At 41.7% G+C, this 11,749-nt stretch overlaps 2 protein-coding genes across 2 annotated transcripts in view; both read right to left on the bottom strand.

Moving 5' to 3' along the window:
• Positions 1-298: 298 nt before the first annotated feature.
• On the bottom strand, positions 299-4,235 carry LOC144476596 (uncharacterized). The gene is made up of 5 exons (XM_078193709.1): positions 3,847-4,235; positions 3,183-3,416; positions 2,151-3,113; positions 1,462-2,091; positions 299-1,321 (listed from the first exon to the last, which is right to left on the bottom strand). Exons 1-5 carry the CDS (start codon positions 4,203-4,205, stop codon positions 652-654), a joined length of 2,856 nt encoding a protein of 951 aa, XP_078049835.1. The 5' UTR covers positions 4,206-4,235; the 3' UTR covers positions 299-651.
• A 1,076-nt stretch (positions 4,236-5,311) lies between these two features.
• Positions 5,312-11,749, bottom strand: part of LOC144476025 (uncharacterized) — a 67,388-nt gene continuing 60,950 nt past the window's right edge. Inside the window, exons 11-14 of the mRNA XM_078192545.1 lie at positions 10,619-10,732; positions 9,472-9,558; positions 6,295-6,933; positions 5,312-5,884 (exon numbers count right to left, since the gene is read on the bottom strand). Of these exons, the coding sequence (XP_078048671.1) occupies positions 5,717-5,884; positions 6,295-6,933; positions 9,472-9,558; positions 10,619-10,732 (1,008 nt within the window). The 3' untranslated portion in view covers positions 5,312-5,716. The remainder of the gene's footprint in view (positions 5,885-6,294; positions 6,934-9,471; positions 9,559-10,618; positions 10,733-11,749) is intronic.

The following is an 11,749-nucleotide window of genomic DNA, read 5'->3' as shown; positions in this document are numbered from 1 at the left end:
ACTGTAAATACGACGATTGCGTGTATTCTAGTCAAGGATCCGGCATGGATCTTTTCGTTCAAGATTCACTCTTCCGCCCATCGCGAACACTCATTTGTTAAGTTCATGACTGATTGAATTTTATTCGAGAGAAAATGATGAAGAGCGCGTGTGCGTGCGAAATGGAGAAAAAGAGTTATGTGTATATGTATGTATAGAAACTATTATATAAATATATTCTGTTCGGAATAAAATGATGATGAAGAAACTTGTTACCTTTTTAACTAACTGGACGTACAGAAACAGCTTGTTTGTGCAAGTGACATTTTTATTAACAAGATAATAGGTATGCAAGTACAAAGCACGTGTAGAGAGAATGTTTCAGCAAGTGATGTGTATCCATCGATCTGTATATACATGTAAGGTATATGCATATCAGTATAACTGGATACGCATATATATAAATTTGTTTCATTTTTATAATTCTGTTACGACTCTTTCATTTACTCATTGGTTTGTACTGTTTCTTTCTTGTCGTTAGTATACATGTAATATAATGCACCTCTAGTTGATTGATTTTATTGAAATCTCGATTATTGACGTCGACGATTTCATCCTCTTTATCTTTCCATTAATGATAACATTTTGCCACTTATTTGATAACAATTTCGTTCAAGTTACCTTCGATGATTCCAATTTGAGACTAATAAAAAAATTCTCCCTATCCTCTCTATATCTAGACTTCAATAGAAATTCCCTTGTAAACGAGTGTCCTGAGAAATCATATCCTCGAGCCCGTTTCTGACAATCCGTCAACCAGGACACGACCTTCAAGACCCGTTTCATTCTTGGATCCATGTTCCTCAACCTATCATGCTCCTTTGCGAACATACTTCGCTTCAGGAGAATGTTACGCCACTGATAAAAGTATTTCCACGCTAATTCATGTTTTCTGGTTGTCCACGGTAACTCCAATTGTTCAATGTTGTCCGTTTCAGGGTATCTTTTGTTCCGCATTCTTGTTAACACCGTGAGAATACGCCTCCTTATGCCTGGTTTCTGTTCCATAGCCGGATTATTTTTCAGATCAGACAAACTTTTAGTTACGTCCGATGGGCTTGTCTCTGTCGGACGATGCTCGCGTATTCTACGTTTATCAGAAGAAATGTTTATATTGTAATCCTGACGACGGTCGGCGTTATTAAAGCCGAGAAGTTTTATCAGAAGATCTCCGACGAATGGCATTGCAGGCGGACTTCTTTCGGCTCTGGCCCAGGCTCGTCGATACGACGTGGAACACAAACTCTTGTAGATTTTACAGAGACGCTCCATAGTTTCGTACCTGAAGAATTAATATGTGGTTCAGGATTATGAACGATCCAAAGGAATCAGTGGTGAATAAGCCCATCAGATTTCAGGGATTTTGTTAAATAAGTTTTCAGTTACATAAAACGATAACCAACGTCAAAAATAATAGCATACCTATTAGCATGGTGAAGGCGCAAGTAAGACCAGCTACTGTGTAGCCTGTAGATTGCAGGAGATTGTAAACCAGACAAGATGGACCTACACGAATGAAAATTTCCCATGGCAAAACACTTGTTGGCTGCATTCACGAGTCTCGCAATAATTCTACACCTGACACCTAACTTTTTAATCGCAAGAATCTCGCTGGCGACGAGACAAGAGATTCGGTGACTGAAAGCTATCCAGGCCGCCAAATTCGGTGCATTTTTCGAGCTTCTTTGATACACAATGATCTCGATCTCCTCCGCAGGGATTCGAACGAAGAGATCGCGATCTATGAGGGTCACCTGCGCAGCTAAAGTCGAACTATCAATATCCCAAATGGTAATCCGGAAATCCATTCTCAATAATCTCCTCAACTGTGCCGTGTCGTCATTTCCAAGATCATTGGGTTTTTTTTTTTTGGAAGATCCACTCCTGGAAAAGATTCTTTCGAAGAAGCTAGATTTCTCTTCGGCGACAATGATGGAGTCCTCTTCGCACTGATACTTTTTCCTTCTAGAAAAGAAGTTCCGTTTTGTCGGTTTCTCCTTCTCCTTCTCCTGTCGGTAAGTCTTCAGATGGTTCAAGTGTTGCCGCAGTTCTCTGTTACAAGAAAACATTTAAGATTTCATTTCGGTTTGGATATCGTGTTTGATCACTACCTGTAAGCAGCAGAAGCTGGTCTAGGACGGTACCAATACTCTGGTGTCCAAAATAGTACCACGCGTCCTTTGGCAGTGGTTCCAATGGAGCCATAGCTGCTTATGGACTGCAAAGCTGTGTAAGAAATACTGGCGGCCAACTGACGTCGGGATACAGGAAGCTTCAGTTCTGTATCCGTAGACTGGCGACGAATGGTAACCAAACTGAACGATCTGCGTCCCTGAAGAGTACATCGTTCTCCAGGCTGAACGGTCCAGGGTCCGAGGGAATGCAGAAAATGAGCTGCTGTGCAGAGTCCATAGCGTCTGAAGTGTCTAGGACGCTTCGAATTCTTGGGACGACTTTTTCCTCCGCTCTCCCAGAGTTTCACTGCATTTTCCATTAGGAGGCAGAAGTTCTGGGCGAATCTCGCGCCGTGTCTCACGGGATAACACTCGGTGAGGACTAAGTTCGAATTGCACTTCTCCGACACACCGAAACCGAATCGCGATACTCTTCCTGTTAAACATTTCTTAGGAAGTTTAGCCTCCTCCTCCTCGTCGTTCTTCCTCGACGGATCTTCATCTTCCTCGTCCTTGTACCATACATTTAGTTTCTCAACTTTGTCCTCCATGATAACACTTTGACAAGGACAACTCGGATAATTTGTGTAGAACATTTTTGTGTTGCAGTATCTGCGATTGTGGTCCCTGACGAATAGCACGTCACAGAGTTCACCATTTTTGTTCTTCTTGTCCTGACAGGAACACGTAGGCCAGCTAAAACTGACTCTATCGCACTTAGCCGGCGACATATCTTTCAGTTCATTGTTTACTTCGTCCAGACTAGCACCAGCGAATCGCACAGGAACAGGTGCATATTCGCCGCTGGTTAGATCATTGTAACCGGGTCCAAGGTAGAGATCCTTCTGTGGCCACGTTGGAAGAATGTAGTCGCCTGCTCCTCCGTAGTGCGCCCATACCCTGAATTGTTCGTTACTAATAAGAATAATTCCAATTCGACTAGGTTTTTATCAAAACTGTCGTTCTCACCTACAAATTGCTTTCTTGCCTTTTTTTCGGAGTTTCTTTTGAATCTCGATCTCCGAAGACAACAAATATAAAGTAGTTGTGCTCGATGAACTTGCCGCAGTCGTTTCAGATAGGGAACTTCCGTCCCTTTTCTTCGCCAGAAAATTTTCTACCTCTTCGCACCATTTGTTCCAAAAAATCTTTCTCTTCTGAATACCACCAAGTTCGTAGTACTGTACCCTTCCATCGATAAATCTGGTTGTATAAGCTCATAATTAGAGAGAAAACGTCAATCTACAGTTTCAAAATGAAAAGAATACTACCAAACGTGTTTAACTTTCTTTAACTTTCTTTGAACCATTTTTTATCTCAAAAATCTCGCTTGTGCATCAATGTATATGTTAACTCAGTTTACTCGTATGTAAATACAAAAATATACGTATAAGAATTATAAAATTACTGAAAGATTGTCTAGTTTTATGAACCAAGTGGATGAAATTCACTAGATTCTTTGCTGACTGTAGCGAATTGAACACTTTCGTTAAACTCAGTTCGTTTTGTAAAAACACTGGTGGACTTAATTTTTTATAAAGAAGCATGCACCTCTTAGGCAGTGTTTGCTAGAGATGGTATGCACGTCACTGGCCACCGCATCGAACGATTTTAGTTATTAACGAACCTCTACCTTGCCTTCAAAGCATTGCGACGCCGCCTATTGAACACGCTCAGGGTAACGCATTGTAAAGGGTACACTGAAATCAGCTCGAAACTCTCGATGCTCGGGTCAAGATCATGCGGACAAAAGTATTTTCTGCCTTTGAAAAAGTCTGCGGCTATAATCAATTTGGTTGGCGTAAGACCGAGAGAAACTTGGCGAATTCCTCGACCATTCCTCGTGGTCTCCGCGAATGGAGATTCCACGAGGATGACGTCTGAGAAGTCGGTGTATTCAGAAGCCAGTAGCCTTCGAATCCTACTGTGCTCCACGTCGTTGTTCTTCGATCGACGACGAGGAGTTCGCACTGTGCCGCGCGACGAACGCATAACGAATCAATTTTGTTTGAATGAGGTCGACGGAATCCAGATATGTTAGTCATTTACATGCTTCTACGTAACCGGGTAATTTTACAAAAACTTTCTGCAAGTTGCCTCTTCGCGATAGGTTAGCAAGTTTTTAATGAATCTGCGATTAGTTGTCACGGAATGAATTCGGTTCTTAACAACTTCTCGATGGTTGCGCGAGACCACTCAAAGTTTACAGAAATTCTGCGCTTATTAATTCGGGCAACACTTCAGTTGATTTAATTTAAACTCGATGAATTAATATTCAATATTTACTCCGGTCGTGGTGAGAACTATTCGGACTTAGACCAGTGATCTCGAGGGTTTAATTACGTTTCAATTTAAAATACATTGCTTCGAATCACTCGACTAACTTTAATAACACACAGTCCCAGTTATCAGTACTTATTGATTACTACAAAAGAATTACTCAAACGAATATCGATCCGTGAGAAACACGTTCGATCGTTGCGAATGAAACATATAATATACATAAATCTGTGAATTTATTTCAGGTCACATGCCATCTTTAACCCCTTGGACCATAATTTCTTTCACAGCTAAGAAAATATACTTTGATGTTTAAGTACTCATTATAGAGCAGTAGAATCACCTATTGATTAATACGTCATTTCTCTATACGTTACCCGTCCAAAAATCAAGCGGAACTTAAATTAATCAGCCCATAGCCAAGAGCTAGTCATCTCCCCCTCCACTTTTTCGGTTTACGATAAAATATATAAAGGCCTCGAAAAAACCCAGGAGTTCTAAGAACGGACCGTGTATTTTACGAATGTACCACGTTGAATCTTCGAGAAATTTTCCATAATTACTGTTGTCTCGCGTAAACGAATAACTCATAATAAATATAGTTGTTATTATTATAACTGTTGAACATTCTTCACCCGGATCATAACACTTGTTCGAAATCTTCGCAATGAAAGGAAGACAAACCATGAGGCGTTGCAGCAGATTTACGAAAAATTAGTGTTCTGATGTCAAAAACTAAAATCGTTAAATTAAATCTTACAAAGAATTAGGTTATTGGCAAGGGAAAGGAAGGTGAAGGTGAAGGAGAACCACTCGAATTCCGTTAGGTATCATTGTCTTTATTTTTCAGTTCGATGCCTCCATCGAGTTTCACGGCTCGCGTACATAGCCGGCGACGGAGGGGACTAAGATTAAAGACACGGGACTACGTGGTAAAAGGTGTCGCAGTGCCTTGTCTCGGTTAATAAGGGTATCAGCCGTTTTTTTTTTTGTTTAATAACTCCTTACTCGCTATAATACGATAATAAATAACATATAAAAAAAGACGTACGGGTAAAAGACGTAAAAAAGAAGCTCGCCAATAGGGTGAGCGGTTTTTCGTCTACGATAAAGTCGATGTAGGTTTCCGAAAGAGCGTGCAAAAATGTACATTGTGGCAGAGGTACAAGGTGGACTCCTAATCGATCCGTTCGACTTATACGACGCAGCTACTACATAGCTTCCTATCGGTTATTCTGTTCCGGGTTCACTTTAATGGTGACTTTGTTGCTCAGTGCGGACGCCAGCTTTTCGACGCTGCTTTGCGGCAGTTTGCCTGGCTCTGAGTTCGTTGTCTCGTTGTTGCAAGATGATGCGTTCTCGGGGATCGGCTTGATCGTTGATTGTCCCTCCTAGGAAAGGCAGAAGTTTGAGAGAGTATTACGAAAGACTTCCTAGCCTATGTATTTTCGCTACTCCTTACGTACTACGAACTATAGTCGCATTGTTCTTTGCCGAACCTGCTATTAACTTAATTTCTAGTTCCGTCGTTCCTACTCGCATAAACACAATCTATTACATGGTAGCAACTTCAACCAAAGCTGAATTTGTTTATTGTTCGAGCTGTTTGAACAGCTGAATCATTTTCAAAGGACTAGGTGTTACGGAGTAATTACAAATACTTTGGTTTACCTGCGTTATTAAAGATATGTAAATCATAGCGACTAACCTAATAACCGATACTTCCTACTCCTATTTTGTCAACTATTCCTAATTGATAACAATAACCTTGTTAAATTACAGGAAACAGGAAATAACTTACCCCGTCAGTCTTTCGTCTTAGGTTCGATCTTTGCAGCGTAGCAGCCAGCTCGTTCTGCAATCTAGACACCACTGGCCCGTTTGCTATTTCATTGGTACCATTTTTCTCCGGTCGTGTCTGTTGTGACAGAAAATCCAATTTGGATGGTTGCTTGGCCTCTCCCTCGTACGCACCTATTCTAATAGCGACTTTTCCTGCCGCAGGTTTCGGGATTTGCCCGTTCATAGTAGCTGATGGGGCAGCAGGCTTCGGAACATCAGATACTGGACTGGTCGACGAATCTTTCCCATTAACCTGTGGTTTGTTCCCGGCGACGGTGTGTCGAGGACTACCGTTCGTGGTTGCTGCGGTATTCTGTAGGGGAAAATACGTTGGTGGTGGCTTTGGGATCACTGGATTTGGCGTGTCCTTCAGTTTAAACGACTCGATGCTTTGCATCTCGACGGCGTCCTCGCTACTCTTGTTCTTCGAAAGAAGTGGAAGTGGCGGCGGTGCCGGAGGTGCTGGCGGCGCTGGAGGAACTGGAGGTGCTACCACTTGTGGAGGTGGTGCCGGGGGTGCTGGTGGTACTGGCGGAGTTGGTGGCGCTGGGGGGATGTTTTGCGTCGAAGAATTGTTCAGTATCCTTTTCTCCTGCTCCTAGTAACGATATGAAATTATATAAAAGACTCGATATTATAACGCAAAAGATTGACGGCTACTGAATATGAAATGTTTTTCAATGTACTAATCTAACTGGTGACGTTTGAACATGTCTAAAGCGATGTTTCGATACCTAAAGTGACTTTACGAAGCCAAGGATGTCATTGCAAACATAGAAGGAATTAGAATACTTATCGCGGCTGCTTCTAAACATATTTTCATACCTTGCAACTTTTATCACATTCGAATAACAGAACCGATTGCCAGGAGACGATAAAGTCGCACTGGAATTTTTATGTTATCGTAAGCATTCAAGGACTACAGAGTTACGACGACATACTGCCGCGGTAGGAGTTATTTTCCACAATGCCCCCTTTTAAACGTTATCTCGAAAATAAGTTTGTTCTATGAAAATACGTTCGAAAAGCTAGACACATATGCTGCGCCGGGTTCCATTAACGCTAACGTCAGGCAACACACATCTGTTCGTTATCGACGGTTTCAGCTAAGCGTTGTTAATTGCCGTTTACCATGCACAAATGACTGATCGAAACTTTACGATAACACTTCGAACAGAGACATTCAGTAACTAACGCCATAAGGAGTGATGGTAACCAACACCCGGCTCCTCCGCTTGCCATTGCTCACTGAACCATCCATCCTTCGTGCTTCAAATTCGTATCATTCGTTAATTAACTTTCCCTTTCATCGCTGATAGGATCTCCTTTTCCAGCAGGTCGGCAAATTTCGAGCCTCTGTTATCGTGTTCTACGTTCCTTGTAAAATCACGGGTCCGGCCGTATTAATTAACAGTTGAAAGAAAAGCTCGTCAACAATTAAAAGTTAACTGCGTTGCTCACTGTTCCCGCAATTGCGCCTGGAAACAACAACCGAGGACATGGAACGCTGCCATTTCCGAATCATGCTGCCGGCAGCATTTCCGCGGACGTCGAGATTTCGTTAATCATAGCCGCGGTGTTTTGCGGTGTTTCTGCGGCCCACCTTGAACACCGATCCGCGCACACTGCCAACAATCACGAGCGTTGCCTCCGGCTCTTATGTAAGCTCTATTATTTTGCGCGTCTGCCACGGTTTGCAAGAAGCCGACAGGTTGCGTTAACCAAGGTGGAATCGACCGTGGCGGCGGGCACTCGTGCGTATTTGAAGCGGCATCAGCGAAACGATCGACGTCGATTACCAACTGATTGGAGATTGTGTAATTATCGATGGTCCGCGGGTTCGCATATCGAACGTCGACGCATGCGAGAAGCTGATCAGATAATCTAATCAACAGCTTGTTTTAATATGTTCTACTTGGAAATCAGTTTCTCGGAGTCTCCTTATTGCTCGAGGCTTACCGACACTGGTGTAAAACTTCCTTGTGCGATTAGAGGATTGCACACGATTATGCAAATTTAAATCTTTATAATATCGAAGTCTGAATCGTGAATAAGAAGTTTAAATTTTTTAACAATCATATCTAGAACACGAAATCCACGGTTTAATGATCGATTTCTGAACTTGTTTGAAAATGTTAGTGTGTTATTCGGCGTTTGTTGGGTATTCGATTGAATTTTGTTAAATATTTTTCAGAACTGAATAACTGGCGAGAGAATTGAACGGTTTGATATCGTAGATCTTCGAAGGTACACTTACAGTTAATCAAAAATACACAAATCGTATCAACAGTAGCTACTTTTCGATAGCGATTTAACGACCGCGTCGGTCGATCCACACGAACACGAGGATAGCCTAGTACTGAGGCGAAACAGTGAAATGTTCGTGACTATAAGCTGGTGGATCGGTCTCTATCTCGGCGGAGCGCGAGTATAACAGTTAATAACGCGGTTCTTCATAAATTCAGGTGCACTTGAGCGTACGTGTTCGTATACCCGGAGCCGTGACGCGCATTTCTTTCGCGCGGCACAATGACTGCACCGAAGCGCTCGCAATTTCGAAGCGTTATCTGTTTGCATTGGAAGATCTCTCTGGTTGTGTAATTAACCGTGTTAGAATGCCCGCCTGCCCGTATCACCGACGAAGGATGCTCCCGTTCTCGTGTTTGCTCCGTCCTTCCCTTGCTCTTTCTTTCCGCCTTTTATCAATATTTAATACAGGATGGTTACCATGCATAATCCTCTCCGGAAAACGTCTTCGCCGCGTGCAGCGATACCGACTCTGCTGCTAATAGGATTTTTAATTGGCTCGCGGCGTTCCCGTAGTTCCGCTTTTTCCACAGGGCGTTCACGTATCGTCGCATGATCTAACGAGGAATTTTACCTTGGCTCGGTGATCAGAAGCTGTGACGTCTTCGTCAGGAGAAAGAAAACAGTGAAAGTCATCGCTCTGCGATGTCGTTGTTCGTGCGAGCGTAGTCCGCGAATAGAATGTTTTCGTTCATGTGAAATTCGCGGAACCAATATCGACAATTGCTCGGATAGCAACGAGAAGAGTCGAGCTACCGGAATTTGAGAAACGTGTCGAATCTTGAGGACTCGAGCACAACAACAGATAACGGAGTTATCGTTCTCTTACCTGCTCGACCGGCTGATCGGAGAAATGAACTTTCTGCTGGTTGGAGTTGAACATCTTCCGGTGAGCACGCTTGAACTCCTCCATTAACTGCAACAGAACGAAACGTTGTAGTTGAGCCGCGCAATTGCGAGAATTCATCAGCAGCCGACTCGCTCAAATGTGGTTTTATTATCGTCGCCGCTTAATGTTACTTTTACTTTTCGATTTGGAAGCGAAGAACGGAATTGATCGAAGACGGACCAAGAACGCGGTGAAATTGCAAGTGCATCGCCCGCTACGTCCCCGTACGATTATAAACGGCACGAGCATCACCGTCGAGAGCCCACCTGTGAATATCGTCGTTTCAGCGGCTCATCCACGAAAGTTCAATCGTTTGCAACATCGCGGCATTAATTTTTAATTAGTTCGGCTCTCTCTACTCATTATTGCTGCGGATCTTTACAGTATAGAGATCGCTCTCGACGTTTCCTTTTTTCGTGTTCGCGCTTGATCGTACTAATTAGTAAATGGTAGGCGAATCTGTACGCGATAAACAAGATCAGTAATCAAACGCTGATCGGATTCGTGTGAAATTTAATTTACTAAACAGTTGTTTGGCACTTGCGAACGCAATTAAAAATCAGGATTTCTCAGAAAGGGTGGTGAACTTAAGACGACGATTGATTTAAATAACAGGTGACGTATATGTATATGAAAGTTACTTGAAACAGCCCAACAGATTTATACAAGTGTTTTAATAATATGATTGCAACTTGTCATGTACAGTATAATTATTACATAAATAGTTGATATCGTCAGTCTTCGTAAAATTGAAAAATTTAAGAACCTTATCAAGATTTGTAATCAAACGTTGATGAGATTCATGTAAAAGTCGTTTGATACATTGTGTGAACAAGATTGTCCACACAATTGAAAACCAAGATTTATCGAAATGGACAATGAACTTAAGATGATGATTGATTTCAATTACAGATTATGTATACGTATGTAAAAGTTATTCTAAATAGCCCGATAAGATTTTTCTATACAATTACGATAATAGGAACATAATTAATTTGTATACAAGTATTTTAATAACGTTATCGTAACTCGGCTTGTGCAGTTTAATACATAGTAACGATTCATAATGTAAAAAAAGTCTAAATACCTTATCATGGGTAACCTTTTGTTCCTGTGACCTCAGGGCTTCCGGATTTTGAGGCTTGCGCGCTTCCTGCGCCTTCTCTTTCATAGCTTCAGCTTTGGCGGCGTTCATGCTCCTCTGAAAACACACGGATGCGCGACGTGTACCGACGATCGACGATTATAATACTAATAGAAAGGTAGTTAAAAGAGAAGATTATCTATTCTACCGGCGATATTGTGAATGATACATTGATACTGGTATCGGAAATGAAATACAATGAAATTGTTGCAACCAATTGGATGTACAGCAACGTCGATAATTTCGCGATAATGTGAGTAAGGTAGCAACGATGAGTTTAGTTTCTTGGAAGACAATATCTATTTCGGTGTACGTTATCTCCAAATATGACGTAAACGCCAGCGTAAATAAAGGAAGAGAGTCGTTCTTTCAGAAACTTGTACTATCATCGTATAATGAAATCTGACGATGCTAAAACTGCTTTCCGTTTCTACACCATCGATATAGGCATGCAAACTTTGGTTTTGAATACTAGATTGCAGAGAATGATTCTTGAAGAGATAAACAAGCCAAGCAGGCGCATTTAACACCACACAAGAAAGCGTGACTAAGTTGGTGAATGACTGATAATTTCACTTTTCAAACTACAAGTACTCTAAGAGTCGAGATAGCGATGATTCAGACAATGTGTTAAAGCGAAATAGACTATTGAAAGTATGTCGCACAATTGTTGCGAAAAGATCAATGGACTTTGTGTTATCCATTTAATGCAATGATCGCTGTGCAGATTGCCTATGCAACGTTCTTCTCACTTATCTTGTAGAAATTTCTACTTACGACTCGTGTCTTCGTTGATAGCGAACATTCGAAGACTAACAGTATAGGATCTAACAGACCTGCTGAAGCGAGATTATTGTCACACTTATGCCTCGTTTTTGTAGACATTAATCGAAGAAGAGAAGCGAAGATAAACATATATTCACGTATTTTAACCCCAAATAGTTTAAACGTAAAAATGGACTGTTCAGTCGCAATAGCTATAAAAACGACGATTAAACATCAAAAGCAGAGAGATAACATTTTCAGGACTAATAAAAGGTCCAAAGTACAAGAACTTAAACCCTACTACAGTAA

The sequence above is a fragment of the Augochlora pura genome, chromosome 10, assembly GCF_028453695.1.
Source record: "Augochlora pura isolate Apur16 chromosome 10, APUR_v2.2.1, whole genome shotgun sequence".
NCBI classification, from domain to species: domain Eukaryota; kingdom Metazoa; phylum Arthropoda; class Insecta; order Hymenoptera; family Halictidae; genus Augochlora; species Augochlora pura.
Note: the sequence above shows the minus strand (reverse complement) of the source record. Positions and strands in the feature narration are given on the sequence as shown.